This window comes from Tasmannia lanceolata, unplaced genomic scaffold, assembly GCF_043159265.1.
Source record: "Tasmannia lanceolata isolate RefF3 unplaced genomic scaffold, GAP_Taslan_0.1 ptg000011l, whole genome shotgun sequence".
NCBI lineage: Eukaryota > Viridiplantae > Streptophyta > Magnoliopsida > Canellales > Winteraceae > Tasmannia > Tasmannia lanceolata.
In genome coordinates, this window is record NW_027518688.1 from 22,227,246 (window position 1) to 22,248,398 (window position 21,153).

Sequence of the window (21,153 nt, forward strand, 5' to 3'; positions counted from 1 at the left end):
GACCGCACACAGTCTCGCGACGCAGGCGAAGCGGCCTCTTTGAGAAATTGCTAAAGAGTGGTTGATAACCCTCTTTTGAGAGTTTGATAACCCCATTTAGAGACTATTTAGAGACTTGATAACCTCTTTTAGAGACTTGATAACCCCCATTTCGTACCTCACAATTTTTCAAAAGTGTGTCCCCCATAGGCAATTTTCAATGTGTCAGAAAGTTGAGGGGGTGTAACCATGGTTTACCGACACCAAATCGACAAAAACCGAAACGGTCATTTATTTCGGTTGAAATTTTGGAATTTCGGTCGAAATTTCAGTTTTTCCGAAACTTGACAAAAAAAAAAACTGTTTTTTTATATTAATTTAATATTTTACCGAAATTTCGACCGAAATTTTGAAATTCCAGGTCCGAAACCGAAATTTAAACCTTGGGTGTAACCATGGTTTAAAATTTTGACCGAAATCCGAAATTTCGGATACCGGTGGGGACCGAAACCGGAATTTTCCGAAATTAAATTTCGGATTTCGGTCCGAAATTTCGTTTTAATGACATTATTCATTAAAAAAAAAGTGTTACCAAATTTCGGTCCGGAATTTGGAACCAAATTACCAAATTTCGGACCGAAATTTCGGTTTTTGGTGGGGTCCGAAACGGTTACCGAAACCGAAATTTCAAACCTTGGGTGTAACTATATTACCTGGTCAAAAGCTCGAAGTATTTAAAAACTCAGCTATACTTGGTAAAGGTACAAGCTCATCAAACATTCCTCACCAAGAGAAAGGGGCGTTCCTATAACAAATATAGGGTGTGATTTTATTTTTGGTTCCTAACCCAACAGTTAAATAACAATCGGCCGGGTTAAACAAGAGGGAGAAAGTGAAAGTGAAAGACCGTGAAACCGTAAAACAATCCACGAGGGCCCATCTCATTCTCCCCTTCCTAGATTCCTTCAACCAATAATTCTCGATTGTTAAAGAGAATTCATGCAGTTTGGTGCATGGAACGATTAGGGTTGATCTAATATTTCAAGGAAAAAGACACGAAATCTTGTTTTCTAATTCTTCTGCGTTTACAAATGGCGACATTGTCTTTCCTTCGCAACAGATATTGGGTTTTGAGGCATGGCAAAAGTATCCCAAATGAAAAAGGCCTTGTAGTTTCTTCCATGGTTAGTCTTCTTTTCATTGTTCTTTTTTTTTTGGTTGTTGTCTAGCCCTTCTATCTTTCAATCAATTGATTGTAATCTCGTTTATGAAATATAATGGGCATTTTGGGGTTTCTTTAACTATGCCTTTGGTAATCTTCATGTTCTGGGGTTTTTTTTTTTTGGGAGAGATTTTTCTTATAGATTGTAAGCAATGGAGAGGATAGAGAGATTAAAAATGAAGATTTTGTGTTACAAAAGGAAATGCTTGGGTGGGTATTTTGAAATTTATGATTTTTGTTATGGGTCCAACGTTCTGCAATAATTTTTGAGGTATTAAAATCTATGTTTTTGTATACAAATACTGAAATTCTTGAAGATGTTAGCAATGCTTTTTAGTTGTGTGGATTTTTTTTAAATGTTGTGTTTTGGGGCTATATTTATTCAGTTCCTATGTGTGAATTGCATTTGCTGAAAGAGATTTAATCAATATTGAAGATCTTAAATTTGAATGCTCTAATGAAGTCACTCATCTATTTTCTGGTCATAGTACTATAGTAGTAGTCTTGATGTTTTTTTACCAGTGAGTGAGGTAGGATTTTAAATGTTTATCTACATGAACTTAGCTAGGACAGATTTCTCTAATATTTTCCAAGTTGAAAATCCTAATGGCCTTGTGGGTATTTCTCAGATCATTGTTTTTATGGTTGATGCACTGTTTTAGATTGCAAAATAATTCTTTCACATCATCATTTTTGTAGTTTTTATGTTAAATGCACTGTTTTAGTATGCCGTACCACCATTGTTGTAGTCCTTGGCTGTCTTTTCCAACCCTAGGTCATAGCTTTTCCCATGTCATATAACTCAAAATTGTTCTTGGATTTGATACCCTAACAGTGTTATGGACCTTAGATACACTGCTTTCCCACCTTTCTTCAAATTATGAATTGGACTGAAATGATATCTTGAACCCTATTAGATAGTTAAAGATTTGCCCCTTGCTTCATTGGTGCATCTACTCTGCATTGTTTAATCAAAGAAATAGTTCATTTTCTTGTTTGTTCTTAATCCAGAGACCTTATGCTGTTTCTAGGAATTAGGCTTCATGTGACTGAGAATATGGCCTCCCAATATGCTCACAAGACACATATTGAAGCATTCTCCTGGTCACCGAGTCTTAGTTGTCTGTATGAGTGTGCAACATACTTCATAAGAGTTATCTTCCATTGGTATGCGATTCACTAATGCCTCTCAGGTCATTGGGGAACCTCTTGGATCATTGGGGAAATCTGTCACATGATGGCCGAATTGTGAGAGGATACTCTACAATCATGATATACTGGCTGCATCTATGATATGCCCCGATGTCATTAACACCCCAGCCAATCCTAATTGCCCAAAATCATAAATTAGTTTAGAATCTTTAGATAATAGAACCTGCCATTCATTGATGGATAAAACAAGCACAATATGAGATGGGTGAGTAGAATGGCCCACACTTACATACTAACCAAGGATGTCACCTACATAAATTGCTCGGCGTGACCTACATAGACATTAGCAAACTGAAACACAAGAAAAAAAAAGCACTCTCATGCCAAAATTTCATGTGCTAATTATGCTCCTTTCTTCTTACATTCTAATCAATAACCAAGGATGTCACCTACATAAATTGGTCCGCGTGGCCTACATAAACAATAGCAAACTGCAACACAAGAAAAAAAATTCACTCCCATGCCAAAATTTCATGTGCTAATTATGCTCATTCCCTTTTTAGGCCTTAATTGGACTGACTATACCCTCTTGATATTGTTTTGAGAAACACATCCGGGGTAGTAGGTACTACACTGAGAATTTCTTTGACAAACAAAAAACTCAAACCATAGTCTTTGGATGTTAGCAGGATTAAAGAATTACACTCCCAACGCTAACTGGAAATCTTCAGACAACCATTAAATGATGTGACCATTCTCATCTACTTACAAATGCTTTTGGCCACACAAGTAACTGACTGTGCCTCTGATATACAGCATTGGCCCAACTCATTTTGCTTCTCAATCTTCCATGAGGTTGTATGGTGTTGGTCAGCACTTTCATTGTCTTCCCCCTTATCTACCAATCCAGATTCACCATATCCTCTGATAAAGTCCTCCAAAGAGATAGCCTTTGTGGAATATAGTAACAATCTGGCTCCCATGCATTATTATCCTTCATCTTTTTCAATTGACTGCAATCAATTCAAGGCTTGCTTCTTTGAACATTGCACGCTGGTCTTGCCCTTTATAGATTAAATAATCTGAACTCCAGTCTTGACTGTTACTTTTTTTTTTCATTTTCCACACGATCTTTCTTTCAGTACACAGGGCTCTGGATTTTCCATTGGGAGAGTGATGGGGACCATCGTCCTGGATCGGAGAGTTGATTGCATGATTTATTGTAACATGTGCTCTGTTTGCAGAATCTCTGTTTAGAACACCATTTTTCCCGAGGTTTTAAGCATTCATAAATCGGAAGATTTGCAGCACAAATTGTTCTTGCATAGTAGCTGTTTGCTGACCAGGGCCTGTTAGGTTGTGTCCAATAGCATGCAAACTGGTGTGTTTGGAAAATGCATTTCCATCATTTAATTTTTCGAAAGAGATAAATCGGTTTCAAATTTGGTTATCTGGTCAACTTTTGGTAGAGAGGATTAAAAAACATGTGATTTCTTGGGCCTCAAAGTCGACACTGGGTCCTTGGAGATTGGCAACCTTCATATATTCAAGCATCCGCTAAGGTTCTCTAGTGTGGTAGCTGTCTAGCTGACGATCTTGGAAAAGATGATGTTGGGTGGAGACTCGTCATTTGCAATTTGTTACCATTATAATCTGAGATGTGTGCAATGCTGTTCTTTTCATCGTTAGATGATTGGGACAGCTTGTTCCCTTTAGATTCTATTATCTCATGTCTTCTTATCGTGTTTTGTTAATGAATTAATTATTGTTATTGCTCAAAAGAAAAAATAAATCAATTCGAAATCTGTTAGAAAGTTTTGCAAATCTGTATGTATGATTGGATCACTTATTTGCGTAGATGGGGGGTCCAGTATTTATTAACACTTAGTATATGCCAATAAGAACAACATTAAAATAACTTGTTGCAGATATATGAGCACCGGTCAAATGTCCTTAACCTCAATGAGCCTCCCAGCATTATAAATTAATGGATTTTTAGAATCTGAATTTTTTTGTTGCTGTTGTTTATCACCTTCGGTGACCAAAATAAAATTCATTATTGTTTCGTTTTAGAAGGGCATTATTGTTATTGTTGCTTATCAGTAGCCAATATCTTGACAGGAAAATGGCACGCTACCTGAGTATGGATTGGCTTCTGAAGGTAATAGCCAAGCACAAATGGCCGGAAAATTATTCCATGAGGTACCATCTTCTGTCTCTGAGTGCTTTTGCAATAAGTCTTCACTTGATGTCACAAATCATTTGGTTTCAGGACCATTGTGATCCCAAATCTATGAATTAATAATTCACAAATGTGAAGTCATTTGCGTCCTGATTTTATTGATACTTTTACTTATCTAATCCTATATATATATATATATATATAGTGATGGATTGTCATGTATTACTGATGGGGACCATCCTTCACAAGTTCACAATAATCAAGGAGTTAGGAGAAGATGGGGCCATCCATAGTTTTAAAACTCCCCTGCGTCATCCTGGACTCCCCGAGTTGACTCCAATTTCTCTTGACTCTTCCGGGTTATGCGCATGTCAACCGAGTACTCGTCCGCGTCGTGCCGAGTCAACTTGGATTTTCTTCGACCCCATTTTGAGCCGCATTCGCGTTTTGAAACACTGGGGCCATCATTAGTGTTAAAATAATCCTTTATTAGTTTGAGTGTTATTTAGGTCCCTTTAAGTCATAGGGATATTATGGTCCTTTTGTTATAAAATCATTCAGGGCATGTTTGGCTACCATGAATTTTTTTCCTGGAATATTAGCTTCCCCAATGGTGAGGGAGAGTGGGAGAGGGAATGACAATAGAGGGACCGAGTGAGGAGAGGGTAAGAAAAGCCTGAAAAACCAGGAAACAAAAAACTCCACCCAAAATATGATTGATTTTTTGCTTGTTTTTTAGCCACTTCTCACCCTCTACTCATTTGTTCCCTCTTAAGTCTCTCCTCCCACCCACCCTACCCCTCTTTCACCACTTGAGAAACTAATTTATCATGAAAAAAAATCATAGTTGCCAGTCATGGCTTTTACTTAAATGACTCCCTCATTAAAGTGGGGTCCATTATGAATTATGAAAATTTAAGTGGATTTTAAGTATTTTGTACTAGGTCTAATTAAAAGTACGACTGAGTCTTGTTGATTATTCTTACAACCATGTGTCATATTATATAGGTTCTTGTTTTATAACTTTGAGTAGGATTAGATTCCTCTTGTTAATGGTTCAAGCTGAGTTTTTCTTGTTAATGTTATATAGATTCTTGTTTTAAGTTTGTCTAGGACTTGTCGAAGGCCTTTGGCCATTGAAGGCATTGAATTATTGAGTGAAATTTTCAAAAGTTAAATCCTTTGCAATCATTGGAATGAGATGATCCAACCTCTCATCTCAATGCAATGCCTTGACACACCCTATGTGAGGTGCCTAGAACCCTAGAGAGTGATTCTTGGTTTATTTTGTTTTCTTCTTGCTTTAGTCTCTGCTACTCACAGTTCTTAATTTCATCATATAAATAATAAATCTGTAATCACTGCTCAAGAAATCCAGTCTACTATCCTTTAATCTAGCCGACCATTAGCCTTGCATCCTACATCCTTTTCCATTTTTATTTCCAACCCTAAATTGCCGACAACTTTACCCTTCTCCTTATTTTGAACTGCCCTTCATCTGTCACGGATTAAAGGACTGTTCTAAAACCCAACCTGCAGTTTATTAAGCCCCTGTTCTCTCCATCAAACACCTTCTTATACACCCTAAGACCCTACCGTGTTAAAACCTAGAATCCAGCCCCTTGATCTGTTACAGATCCAAGAAACCATTCGAACCCTGTCCGAACACCTGTCCCTGCTCATATAGCCTAAACCAGCATCCCCTTTGATCACCTAAACCTGCCACTAAACTTGAAACTCTCAATTAAATTTCCACCACAGATCTTGCTTAATCCATGACCCCAAGAACCTTGCGCCTGTGATTATTTTAGCCTGTCAGAAACTGCTTAAATTTCCCTACCACCGAAATTCCAGAGCAGTTCAAATTAGACCTGCAGCCTTAAACCCTCAACCCAATCCACCCAGTATATTCCTCATCCCATCGCCCATTATACCCAGTCTTCTTGTCCCCTGCAACCTTTTGTACAGTCCCATCACATCAATTCCCCAACTCACCAAATTAGTCCAACAAGTCCAGCTAAAACATTCCGGTCAAACAGTTCCAACAGTTCACTTTATTTATTCAACAGTCCATCTCATCCATTCCCTAACCCTCTAGAAACCATTCCCATATTCCTTAATCCCAAACCACTTTGCTTGACCCCTAAACCGTATTCTTTACCCCTCATCTTCACTTCTATAATTTAGCTTAACCAGACTTGAGTCTGTCTTCCCTAACCACTCCTGCATCAAGTGGTACTCTGGTCATTTTGTTATATTGATTTCAAACCACAATCAATTCTTTATTGTGGATCTCCAAGCCAATGTTTTAAATTTCGGTTTTGGTTTCAGTTCTTGTTGCCTCAGAAACAGGAATATTTCGGTTTCAGTTGGAAAAATCGGTGGAAATCCTGTAAAATTAAGGAAACATATGCAAATGATAAAATTTAAATATTGAACTTCAGGAAATGCTAGAATAAGCACAAAGACACACTTTGGAACCATCATATAAGCAAGACAATCATCCATAATGGTTTAAAAGCATTGAACACCTAGTGACATGCACGGTCACGCAAGTCTGATAATTTAGTACATACCAAACACAACCACCACCAACACACCCCGAGTGTGGGGAGAGCCCCCCCCCCCCCTTTCGCATCCGGAATCCACAGGGTTGTATTTGACTAAATGGGGGGGAGTGAGAGAGTGTGTGTTTGGGTGTATCTAAACAAAAAAGGGGGGTGAGAGAAAAAATTGATCCAAAATCAGGAGGCCGAGGGCCTCCTTTTATAGATTTTGGATGCCAAAATCATAGCCTGTGATTATGGGGCCATCCAAAATTGCAGGGGTGTTGGTGGGGAAATCGCAGGAGGTGTTCCGGGCATGGTTTTAAATTTCGATCGAAATCTGAAATTTCGGATTTTGGTGGAGACCGACACCGAAATGGCCATTACCCGAAACGGTACTTTATTTCGGCTGAAATTTCGGAATTTCGGCTGAAATTTCACCCAAAAAACCTGTTTTTTTAAAATTATTTTAATATTAAAACAAAATTTCGACCGAAATTTATATTGAATAGAATAATAGTTTTCTTCTGTGGCCGGATTTCGGCCGAAATTTTGTTTTTCTTGGGGTCCGAAACCGGTACCGAAACCGAAATTTTAAACCATGGTTCCAGGTTCTCAGTTTGTAGTACTGGGTCCGCGGTTTGATGTTCTGGGTTCCCGATTTGCAATCCTGGGTTCCCGGAAAGTGCACCACATTTTGTACGCAATTCATATAAATATAAATATATAATTATGTAATGCATCCTAATATAATATACAAGTATTACAGTTACAATATTGGTTTATGCATTTCGGTCGTTTCGATTTCGGTGGGGATGGAAACTGAAACATTTCGGCCGTTTCCTGTTTGTTTCAGTGAAACTTACCATTCCAAGTTCTACGTGTAGTGTCTCTGGGACAAATGCCTAACAACACATACTAAAGTGCTGGAACAATGAAAGATTTGACAGGAATTACTTGGGATTACATGATCAACAGTACATATTTTATATGGTGTGTGGTTCAATTAAACATGAATCCATTGAATAACAGAGCCCCGATGTGCACTTTGACTTCTAAATGAAATTTATTAAAGCTAATAAAATCAAATCTTAGTAGTAATATTAGCATGGCTAAGCTGTCAAATGTCAATGCAATATTTTGGCAGATAAAAACTTGGAAAATAAAGTTTAACCTGGTGGTTAAATGAAGGTTTTGTAGTTTTTAGTGTAATACTAAAAGCAAACAAATGGTAGCCCACAAAGGAACTGAAGCAGAACTATGGATGTATAAAGTTGAAAACTGTGAGAATTCTATGTGTAGAACAGTCGGCATGAATCCAACATTCACTTTCATGTGGACTACATGCGGAAAATTTTCGTCTTACTTTATAAACCCTTGCTAGTTAGTGTCTTCCTTCAAAGAATTCTGTATCTTATTGTGGTCTCAGAAACATACAATTGGCTTTGGCTTAGATGTTGCTCAAATCCTCAATGTTCAGATTGAGGGAAAAGATCCAAATGCTTTTCTGCCACAGCTTACATGTATAACTATTCTCAAGAAAGTATAACCAGATCAACAAGGATCACAGTGAAATAACAATTACCACAGCCCTGTACAATTGAATTCTCTCTTTATTATTGTAAAGCAGTACCTATAAAAATATGAGGCTTCAATTGTATTCTATTTCTATTGACACTCGTGTTTATACCCTTGACAGATCTGATTAACAATTTGTAGCATGGGTTGATTTGCATATGTTAATATGGGTTTTTTTTTTGCACACATTATTTGACGTACTTCTATTCACAAGTGAAGTTAATATTTGCAGGAACTAGAAGCCAATAATATACCAGTTGATAATGTCCGAATTTGCTATTCTCCATTTTCAAGAACAACTCAGACTGCTAAAGTAGTTGCTAGTGTGTTAAATCTTCCATTTGAAAGTCCTAAATGTAAGGTAAACTATTCTAGCCAGATCTTGCAATTTCCTAAGAAGAACCACTATAGATTTACATAATTCAATCAAGAGTGGAAGCTCTTGTGTCTTTTCTTTAGCCTTTTGAGAGCATAATTTGATGTTTTCTACTCTTTATGCTATACTCTAGATGTGTCTTCCATTTGGGTTTTCTCAACTGCACTTAAATGTTAAGCCTATCTTCATTTTTTTTTTTTTTGAATGGTAGCAAATTTCATTCAAACTGAAAGACCAAGATAGTCATTCATTATTTTAAATCTGAAAAGTTCACCTTCTTTAATTTTTTTAGACCCGGCAAACGGGTGGGTCGGGTTGGGTCAACCCGCGGGTCATGCAAGTGCGGGTCACGTGGGTTGCGGGTCAAAATGACCCGCATTCCTACGGGTCAGCAACCGGTGACCCGTACCCAGTGCAGGTGGGTCGGGTCAACCCACGGGTTACCCGCAATTTTGCCCAAAACAGTGTTTTTATTGGGCGGTGATAAACTCACCCTCTTCTATGTATGAATTCACCCCCTAATTTTCAAAATGGACGGTACAGCCTACACCATGGGACGATCCAAACCGTCCATTTGATGGGCCACAACGTAAATAGATCATCATGCCCCAAAAATCATTGCCATAGGATGATCTCAACCATTCGATCTATAGAAGTTTCCATATTGTGAGTCCCTCTTTAGATCGGAGGGTTAGAATCATCCTATGCTAATGATTTTTTGGGCACAACCTATTTACATTATGGCCCATCAAATGCACGGTTTGGATCATCCTATGGTGTAGGCTGTACCGTCCAATCGTCTATTTTGAAAAATAGGGTGTATTCATGTGATCTTAAACCTTTAGTTTTTTTTTTAAAATAAAAATAAAACTATTAAAAAAAATCCACAAAACCCGCGGGTGCCCGCGGGTTGACCCGACCCGAACCATGTTTTGGCAGGTTGGGTGATCCGCGGGTCGATTTTTACGGGTCACTAAAACTCCAACCCGTACCCCGCAAATTTGTGGGTGGGTCGGGTCGACCCGCGGGCACGGGTCGGTTTTGCCAGGTCTAAATTTTTTCAGCTTACTTGATTGTCCTTAGTGTAGCTAATATGTGGGACACAGGAAAATGAGAATTTGGTTCTGAATTTGATAATTGAAAGGAATATTGATGGATGAGTGGAAAAAACCATTAAGAATTGACACGTCAAATGATGAAGTCATTTTTCTGCAAATTGGCGAAGTCTAAAAGTGTACTTCTTGTAAAAAAAAAGAATCAATTCTGGTACTTTGATCCAATTTTGGAACACATCACCTAGCCTGCTTGTGCCTACGTGTCAAATAATCAAGTCATTTTTAGTTAAGCCATCTGCTAGCTTACTAATGCAATTCTAGTGGACCCACAGGTCCCATGAGCACTCAAATCAACTAACCGAGCCCCTCCACTGGTTTACAAGAGAAGAAAAAAAAAATACTAGTGGTGTCTTCGTGACATCAGCGGGGCCCATTTCAAGGCCCAATAACCACAAAATTTGAGAATTTCTGGCAATTTAGGACATTTTTCTTGAATTTAAATGCAGTCCTAGAAGGACTTCTAATGGGGTTTATGATTTCTACTTTAATATCCTTTAAGGGCCATTTGGATACGCGAATTTTAGAAACCAGGTTTTAATTTGAAAATAGTGTAAAAGAGGGTTCATGATCAAGCTGTTGTATGCTGTCCTGACAGTTTTTTTGGATTTTAAGTAAGAAATCCAGGTTTTAGAAATCTCTCCCTCATCCTAAGATTTCTAAAACTTGGAAACATGGGATGATTTGCTACTCTCTTGCTGCGGAAAGAAGGGCGAGAAATCAGAAAATGACGGCTGGTCTGCTCATTCTCTTATCTTTGATCTACAATTTTGAAGAAATCCTGGATTCTAAAATCCGCATATCCAAATGGCCCCTTAGGATTTTATGTGTAATTTGAATTTGATTACAAAAGGATCATAAGCCCATTTTTTTCCAGCTAGAAATATTTACTATTAGTTGAGTCCTTTCTAAAATTTCATTCTAGATATTAGATTGTTTAGAATTTACTCTGATCATGAACTATATTGGACCTTTTGTTTTCATTGTTTTAGGTTATCAAATTTGCTTGATAAATTAATTCCTGTTTTATAGGTGATGGAAGAACTTCGAGAACGTTTCTTTGGCCCAACTTTTGAACTTCTGTCACATGACAAAGTAAGAGCACTTTTTTTTTCCTTTACTCTCTCTCTCTCTCTCTCTCTCTCTCTCTCTCTCTCTCTCTCTCTCTCTCTCTCTCTCTCGGCAGTTAAATACACTAGTCCTTAAAATGACTTTGTACTGGCGTTTACTGAAGTAAACCCCCAAATGGTGCATCCAATAATATGTAAGGGCATTCATGGTAAACTGGATTGAATATGTTGTTATGGTCCTTCTGTCTTGACCCCGATGACATTTTTTTGTCTAGTTTCAAGAATTGTGCTATTATGACCGATCTCTAATTTTCATTTAGACATATACCTACTTAAAATTCAGTTTAATGCGATAGAAATCTAAAAATGTACTTGAAAATTCATGCTTAAGGTTTATGGATAACTGGATATGAATAATTTCTTGGAAGATGCATGTTCTTTTGATTAGGCACAGGCAGATTCAAGAACTAGGGTGCAAGATCAAAAGAAGCTCCCATCAGCATTGTTAGTTGTTACTGATTGATGTCTAGTATACTACAAGTTAGCTGGATTTACACTGAGGTTAAAGCAAAAAAATACTGCACCAACGGAAATGGAACTCCAATAAGCCTTATTACAAAGAAAATACAAATATTTTATCTGGAAGGGTGAGATGTCAGTGTTTGATCATCTACGCCCTTGGGGTTCTTGTATTCTATTTTGCTTTTTTTTTATGGTGTCCCTTGGCCTCCTCAGAAGAGGTGTGAGTCTTCTCTCATTGCTAAATTGTTAAATGTACTAACGCCACTTCAAGGGCATACTGGTTTTTTTGTATTATATATATATATATATATATAGAGAGAGAGAGAGAGAGAGAGAGAATCGTGGGAAATGAGTGCCAACTTTCTTCTCTCCCTTTAACGCATATTTCATTTTCTGTCTTCTCTACTTTCATCTCCTCTTCCACAATCCATTTCACCATGTAGAAACTAAACATAAATAAATCTTCGCCATTCAAAAAAAGATCATACATGGTGTGGAACAAGATGGCATCTCCAAAGATGTTAGTGGTGTGGATTCTAAAATTTCATGGCTATAAGCCCATAACCTTTGATTATTTCTAGGTAATCATGTATAATAAGTTCCTCGGCTGCATTAGTAACTATATCGTGACTGCATTAGTAATTATGCCGGTAGAAATATCTTTTAAAACAGAGAACAAGGATTGACATATAGGATGCTCTAAATACATGGCTGCATTAGTAACTATATCGTGACTTGACAGAAGGAATATTGGACCCTGGCTCTTAAATTGATAAGAACTCAGAGGGTACAAAACTTATGAAGCAAAGTAGGACTAAACTCTAACTGACCCAGATATGAATTTGCAGTCAGTCTTGTGTTTTAACAAGGAATGTGATGGAGTTGTTGAAACTTTTAAGGCTGGGGGAAGGCTGTTATTATTTCTTGTGTAGTAAAGAATTTTCCTTGCATGAGTGAGCGGCTAAATGGTACTTCACTTCCAACCTTCAAGAACACTATGTCCGATTCACAAGCTTTGCCTGTGTAGGCTATGGTAGAATAAGCTTCATGAGGACACATAGGGAGGATAAGAAACCTTGAAAATCTGGAGGCAGAGAACATAGGATGGTGTTTTGGGACGGTATTACATAGGTAGGTTTGTTTTTGCTCCGATTTTTTTAGAGTTACACATCATTGCTCACAACTTACACCACTTTTGTGGATTTTGCAAAGAGATGGAAAAGTATACCTATATTCTGAATGAAAGTTCAAGATATCATATTTAGCTTTTACGACTCCTGCGGATTCCAACCTGGTTTCTGTCACGACACCAAAGATATAATACCAACCAACAGCTAGAAGTGTTTTTATAATCTTTAACATTTATTTTTTATTTATATGCAGTTGGGGATTTAACTTTGAACTTTTTACTTTCGTCAACAGTATTCGGAGATATGGGCCCTTGATGAGAAGGATCCTTTCATGCCTCCAGAAGGAGGAGAAAGTGTTGCTGATGTTGTGTCAAGACTTGCAACTGCTTTGGCAGCTATTGAGGCAGAGTTTCAAGGGTACTGATATTTCCATCTCCTTTGAAATAAGATTCCTTGTTTTTTTTAATATGCCTTTGAAATAAGATTCTTTTTCTTTCCTGAATGGTGCCTTTGAAATAAGATTCTTAAGAAAGGTGTTAACATAGATATGGTTTGGTGTGAGTACCATTCGCATGTCTAACAGAGAGTGTGCTTCTGTTTTGTTTTCTTTTAAGTATTTCATAATATATTAATGATAAAGAAAAAAGTTGGCTATTCCATTAGAACTTCACGGTACACCAAAACTATTCTCTATCAGCTACCGAGTTCCTAGAGGTGAAATCGAAACATGAATTTTCAATTACTTTATCAATTTTTCTTTTTGAATGGTGGCAAATTGAATTAACTAAAGGAAAGACCAAGGACTGAGGTGGTCAGTACAGGAGGAAACATAAAAATCAAAGAAAGTAGATAACAATAATACCCAAAAGAAATCCAGGAGGAAGAAAATCAAACAGCTCCAAGCTCTCTAACATTTACTTTATCATCTTGCGTCAATAATGTAATGACCAATTGTAGGTGCTATGTTCATGCAGAGATTTCCTGGTAACTTAATGCATCATAGAAACATTTTGTTGCAGTCGAGATACTCTTTCTTTCTTTTATGTGAGAACTGCTTATCACTATTTTATTTGGTTTAGTTATCTGATACACATGGTCATGATTTTTTTTTATCAAAAAATAAATAAATCTGATAGACATGGAGGAATTTCTAGCATGCTTCAACCAAATGCTCTTGTGCAATGAGTTGAGTGATCTTTACTATGACCAAGCAAACTTGGCTTGTGAAGTTATTGTGTATCACCAGCCCCAATGCTATGTATTTTTTCTTTTTTCTTTTTAGCGATCCCATCCTATGTAAATGTTATCCTCGTATAGCATTATAATCATATTAATTGGCTCATGTCCCTTCAACATGATAATTGGTTTCCATATTGAAGTAATATTTACTGCGTTCTACAAATTAACCCCTCGATCATTATTATTGTCAACTTTATTGACAAGTATCCAAGTAGAAGAAGAAATGAAGGTTGAGAGAAGAAAAAGAACGAATAGAGAGGATAAGAAAGTTGTCTGGGTGCCAACTCCCCACCTCATGATTCTAATGTATATGTACATCTTTCACTTTAAAAATATTACAAAGAGGCCCCTAGGGCTATCCAAGTTTCATCTTTTTAATATTGGGATCCATAGGAGTGACAGTAGGCTTTGCCCCTAGTATGTCAGCCTAGGACAAAAGAACAGTAACATACTTTGAGATACACTATTGCTAAATCTTTGGTCTATTCATGATCTTGTAGGTGCCTTTTATCCCATTTATTTTCCTTTGATTATTCCTAGTAACCACAATGTCATCCATGTATACTGCTATAATCAGTATATTATGATCCTGTCTCTATACAAATACAAAGTGATCTACATGACTTCTACAAAAGCCAAATTTGATGACGATTGAGTTGAATTTGTCAAACCATGATCGAGAAGATTGGTTGAGAGTTGAGACCATATTTCACCTTTGCTTAGAGACCTTTCCTAACTCCCGTTGAGCAACATATTTTGGATATTGTGCCATATAAACCTCTTCATGAAGATAACTGTGAAGAAAGGCATTCTTGACAGCCAATTGCCATAATGGCCAATCTTTATTGGTTGCCAAGGTTTTAAGTTTCTATTTCGGTTTGTGTTTTGGTCGTGATGGAAGTGGAAATGGAAATATTTCTCCTTCATATGGAAATTTTGGTAGAAATCCTATAAAATCACGGAAACATATAGAGACATATGAAAATGATGGAGATTTAAGACGGATTGAGTATTGGAAACCTCGGCCCGATCGGAGTTGCGGTCCTCCTAAGGGATGAGGCTGGTTTCATCTGGTCCGACCGGGATCAAGGACCCTAATGAAGTGGACGTAAGGGAAGTGTTGCAAGTCATTAGGTTTACAAAGAGTGGTGATTTAAGTAGGCTAATAGGGTAAAGGGACTCCCTTGATGTTATTAGGTGGTTTGAACTTGGAAGGGAGAAGCCCTTACCCTTGGAGGTTTGCAGATTTTATTGAGATTCAGGATCGATTGGAGGGCACCGGGTTTACTTCTGACATGTCAGCAGATCGGCCAATAGTGAGGCAGGCCGATTGGCCTTACTAGGGCGGAGAGAGCTAGGATAGAGTTTTGGAAACTATTTCAGCTTGTTTTTCTTCTTTGCCCCTTGTTGATGCAGCACTGTGAAGAAAAGTTGAGAAAAGGGGAGAGAAATAGATGAAAGGGGAGAGAAATAGAAGAATAGGGGAAGAAGAGACGAAAATAACTTGAAGATGAGACGAATTTAGGGAGAAAAGAGAATAGACGAAGAGAGAAAAGAAGAGATGAAATTAGAGGGAGGAGAAGAAACCTTTAGGGGGAGAAGCCAATCAATTTTTATTAATCATCAAAAGTTACAAAATAAGCTGTAAAGAGGCCTATATATAGGCAAATAAACAACCTAGGGAATAGTAACCTACTAAAACATGAACTCTTAAAGAAGCCTACTAAAAGAAGAACTCTAAATAACCAAATGACTAAAATACCCCTAATAAAATACTAATTGGCAAATATGCCACTTATTTAGGCCTAATATTTGCATCATTGGAGTTACAATTATGTAACTGAGCCTAAAATAGGTCTAATAATTGAGCCTGATGAGATACTAGCGGATGATTTTCATGTTGATTCTCCTGCACCTACTGAGCTACTAATTGATGTTGATTATGTGGAGGATGTTCCCCGATTGGTACCACGCATAGCTGTTTTGCAAATCACGCTGATCCAGGAGAGTACGTTGCAATCTTCCCAGCTTCTCTGATTCCCACGAAAGGCTTGTATTTTGATGACTTTGCATGGATTTTTTCTTCCATATTCCGTCGCCAGCCTTTCTGATTGCGTTCATTGATGCCTTGAGCATTAGCCATCAGGATTGCTTCAGACGGATTGCGCCTCCTGCTTCATTGGATTATTTTCATATTTGACCCAAGCGGACTAAAACTCGAGGGCGAGTTCTTTTCAACCGGGGGAGAATGATGCAAATATTAGGCCTAAATAAGTGGCATATTTGCCAATGAGTATTTTATTAGGGGTATTTTAGTCATTTGGTTATTTAGAGTTTTTATTTTAGTAATCTTCTTTAAGATTTCATGTTTTAGTAGGTTACTATTTCCTAGGTTGTTTATTTGCCTATATATAGGCCTCTTTACAGCTTATTTTGTAATTTTTGATGATTAATAGAAATTGATTGGCTTCTCCCCTAAAGGTCTCTTCTCCTCCCTCTAATTTCATCTCTTCTTTTCTCTCTTCGTCTATTCTCTTATCTCCCTAAATTCATCTCATCTTCAGGTTATTTTCGTCTCTTCTTCCCCTATTCTTCTATTTCTCTCCCATTTCGTCTATTTCTCTCCCCTTTTCTCAACTTTTTCTTCACGGTGCTGCATCACTTCTCTTGACCATGGTTTTAAATTTCGACCGAAATCCGAAATTTCGGATTTCGGTGGAGACCGACACCGAAATCAATCAAAACCGAAACGGTCATTTATTTCGGCTGGAATTTCGGTTTTTCCGAAATTTGACCCAAAAAATCTGTTTTTTTTTTAAATTAAATTAATATTTCACCGAAATTTAATATTGAATAAAATATTGTTTCGGTTTTTGTACCAGATTTCGACCAAAATTTCGGAATTCATGGGTCCGAAACCGGTATCGAAACCGAAATTTTAAACCTTGGTGTTGACCACCTCAGTTTCAGATTTTTCTCTTTTTTCTTAATAACATTTACCATCATTCAAAAAAATGATGAACATTTTGGATAAAACTTCCGGAAGTGTTAAATTAAGCACAAATACACTACAAAACCATCACATATGCCAAAAAAAAACGTGATGGTTTAACAATATCGAACAACTAATGACATGTATTGTCACACATGTCTGATAATCCAATACATACTATTTCACATGTAATTGAAACCCAGAAGACAACTTCTTTATGACTTAGAAACTCTTAATATAACATGAGCCACTATTGATGTTGTGGCATTTTGATCTCCTTGTTAAAGTATAAAAGAATAAATAACACCTTCTCCAACAGAACTTTTGGAGCAACTGGTAGTTTCACATGGTATTAGAGCAAAGGTCCTGAGTTCAAACCTTGTTGATGTCAAGAATCCACATGCAATGGTCAACCCAAAAGTGGGGCCACATGTGCCACATGCAGGCCAACCCAAAGAAAGAGGGGCCACACGTGAGGGGGAGTGTTAAAGTATAAAAGAACAAATAATGCCTTCTCCAACAGCTTAAGCTGTTGGAGTAACTGGTAGTTTCACACTCCTAATGACCTATTTTTGGGCTCAATCCTCCTCCCAAACTTTCTTTGCAGAATAATGTACTTGTTCATGAACTTTCCTTGACCCATTTAGGAAGGTAAATATTTTAGGGATTTTCTTAGCATTCCTTTACTTAATGTACACAAGGCAAAAGGAATCTAAAAATCTAGAACTTTGATATATCTCTTTCGATTTCAAAAGTCGACCCTCCGTTCTTAAATTCTTGTGTTTTTCGATTTCTTGTCTACATGTTTGATCTAAAATTATCTGTGCATGATGCAGATGCACAATCTTGGTCGTCAGCCATGGCGACCCTTTGCAAACCTTGCAAACAATACTCCATGCAGCTAATCAACATAGCAAGTCTAATGGTGATGATTTGGTGGCAAGTATAAAGGCAATTACAGTCCCTTCCATCCTATCGCAGCACCGGAAGTATGCCTTGCTCACCGGAGAACTCCAACAAATCAAATGATATGTGACTTTTATTTTTAGAAAAGCATATTATTATTATGGTAATCTCATTCAACTATCTTGACTAGTTCCTTTTTATTCACTCTGAATTTCTTTAGGAAGTGTCTGCTGCAGCTTCCAATTGGATATTATTCCTGTTATGATTTACACATTTATGATTTTATTTTTTTTGTTCCAATAACTACTAGTTGAAGGATATATATGGTTGTGAACATATATAAAATAGAATGAGTGCTGCTTCTGTTTCTTTTAGAAAGTTGATGGTTGATCAATTTATTTTTAGAGGAAAAATGCTAAGATCATTTTCCTAACCATCCTTCTCATCCATATCCTAGGTTTGCTCTAAATGGGCATGTGGGTGTGGTGATCGTGACCATTCAAATTGTGGGCCTTGATTGAACAGACCAGATTTTTGTTTGCCATGGTACTTTCTCGTTACGGCCTCAAGATGAATGGTCTCAATCACCACAAGACAGAGATACCCCTCTTTTATAATACTAGTAAGCAACCCTGTGCGATGCACGTGAAGAAGGAAATGGAGATGAGATAATGTGAGAGATTTACGGGAGTAGAGAAGAGGCGGAAGAGAGAAGACAAATGAATGGTTAGCATAGAATTTGTGCAACCCATCACGTTACTTTTTGAAAAGTGATAAAGCAAGACACGGATGACCTTTGACCACTACCAAAGAAGCGCATATAGCTCTCTATGCATGTAGTAAAATAGTGGCCTCAACTCTATCAAAACATGAGGTGTAAAATAGTAGGCCCCAACCAATGCATGAGTTTGGGTGGTGCAACCATCCATCAAAACATGAGGTGTAAAATGGTGGTTCCCACCCTATGCAATGCATGGGTTTTAGCACTCCACTGTTTTGATATGTGGCGAAAGCTTCTTGTCTGTTAGTTTTTAATTGATGTTGTTGAAGCTTCTTAAGAACTGTAAATAACCTTTTGACAGCCACTTAAACACTAAAAGACAAGAAGCTTTCGCCACATATCAAAACAGTGGAGTGCTAAAATCATTTCCCATTACAATACTCAAAGATGCTATCAGCATCCAAAATTCTTTAAATGCTATAAGGAATTAGCTAGGGATCAGCGCACAAGGCATTTCGCATACCGGCTGTTGAATGAGAGAGCAGATACAGGCTCACTTTTTGTCTTAATCTTTTAATTAATCCTATGCGGCTGCTCTCTCATGCAACACCCCATCCGCAAAAAGCCTTCTCCGATGGTCCCCAGCAAATCTCGTGTTATAATCCTCAATCACTGTAGAGCTGGTGTACGTCCTCGAACGCTTTGTTTAAGACGTTATTCGGCCCTATTTCGGTGCAAGGATCTGATGACCGAACCGTCTCCGGGAACAACAACTAAGTGTTTGTGTGCACCTATCAAAATACTTTGAAGGCAAAGCTTCGAGTCTCTCTGATTAAGCAAATCGAGCTCTACAATCCTCTTGTGAAACGTAATCTCATTAGATCTTACTGTGGACCAATATCATATAGCACTTTGAGGCTTCTTGTGTGGACTTTAATCTCATACAGAAATGGTGGAACAAATCACACCAAAATATGAGACACGCCCTTGGTTGGCTTTTCCTTTCTCACACCACAACAATAGTAGAGAACTTTTTTCTTGTCGCTTTCTCTCTATTTTAGAAAAGATGTACCTTTTATCTCTTTATAGAAGCAAGCCATATGTCTCTTCATTTTCTATAATCACCTTTAATGAGAGCACTCAAGGCACACCACTAAATGAGAAAACCAAAGAGTCACATTAAATGGAACATGAAGAGTCTCACAAAGAGTCAAAGCTTATTATGAATCTATTAATATAAACAAATAAATAGATTCGTTAGTCTAACTCATTCACTTATCCAAGTAAGGACCTTTGGAGTTTCAAGGAATATGAAAAGCCACCTTAAAAGCCTAATCTTTATTTGAAACTTTAATTTGGATACAAAATCCAACACAAACAAACATATAATTAAATGCACTTTGTTAAAAAAGACCAATGGGGGAGCCCTTGTAGATGATTTTTTGCAAGCAAGGGCGCCCTTTACTCTATCATTCGTCGTAATATTCCATGTCCAAATTTAAAAATTGAAGCTGATATTTAATGCCCATTATTTTGACAATGACGCCACTATATTTAGTTAAGTGCCCCATTACAGCACCTCCCCAAACATAGAAATTAGGGTTTAGTACGAGAAAAAGGACTATGGTATTGATTGTATCATTCTATTTCCTTCTGATTTCTTCTCTAAAACCCTAAACCATAAACCCTAGATCATCTGTTTGCTTTTTGGTTTTTAAGAAAATCCTCCAAATTGTAGCCTGTAAACACTAAATCACTGCAAAACAAGTGTCTAAGAAACCCTAGAGACTTACTGAACAAATGATCTTGTGGGGCACTCTTGCGTCTCTTTTTCCTTATCTCATTCATTACCCTTCGATGGTTGCAAATGATCCAGACTAGTCTCTGCAGTAAGGCTTTGGTTGGATTGCAAGAAAAACATTTCTGACTTTCTCATTAAAAAAATTTCTTTCACAATTAGAGGGGAATAATATGTTTACGGTTAATTTAGAGGGGTGTGATCATAAATTGAAGCTCCCTAAGTAAATGGGATTGGTTCAAGTTATCCTTTTTGTCATGTGTAAATAAAGTAGGTGATTTTGGAAATAGTTTTCCTTTCCAAACTTTTCTTGAAAATTCGTGCAACCAAACAGGGCCTAAAGACATTTCCATGGGCACCCTAATCCCAGCAGGAAACTGACATCAAAATAATCTAATGTATGTTCTATGTATCTCTTTCTCCTTGAATTCCTTTGGTTACATTTTTTTTTCTTTTTTTGAATGTTACCTTTGCTTACATTTGTTTCACCTTTTTTTCCTAAAGAAGGAGTGAAGTGAAAGCTTGAGTCAGGAGTTCTTTCTAAACCACATACCTGCAATTGTTGCATTGCACACTATGAGCCTGCTATCCTTCTACATTACATCAGTTTATGTTTGCACATCCCTAA

At 37.4% G+C, this 21,153-nt stretch overlaps 1 protein-coding gene across 1 annotated transcript; it reads left to right on the forward strand.

Moving 5' to 3' along the window:
- Positions 1–858: 858 nt before the first annotated feature.
- LOC143886268 (Phosphoglycerate mutase family protein) lies at positions 859–18,375 on the forward strand. Its single transcript, XM_077390204.1, has 6 exons — positions 859–1,163; positions 4,475–4,555; positions 8,892–9,020; positions 11,180–11,242; positions 13,162–13,286; positions 17,937–18,375. The coding sequence occupies exons 1-6, from the start codon at positions 1,071–1,073 to the stop codon at positions 18,127–18,129; spliced, it is 684 nt and encodes a 227-aa protein (XP_077246319.1). The 5' UTR covers positions 859–1,070; the 3' UTR covers positions 18,130–18,375.
- Positions 18,376–21,153: the final 2,778 nt, after the last annotated feature.

Bases quoted from the DNA above. Each gene is read 5' to 3' on its own strand.
- LOC143886268 (XM_077390204.1), top strand. From the start codon at position 1,071: ATGGCGACATTGTCTTTCCTTCGCAACAGATATTGGGTTTTGAGGCAT. The intron at 1,164-4,474 runs GTTAGTCTTCTT...ATATCTTGACAG, and splicing joins GCCTTGTAGTTTCTTCCATG to GAAAATGGCACGCTACCTGA. The intron at 11,243-13,161 runs GTAAGAGCACTT...TTTCGTCAACAG, and splicing joins AACTTCTGTCACATGACAAA to TATTCGGAGATATGGGCCCT.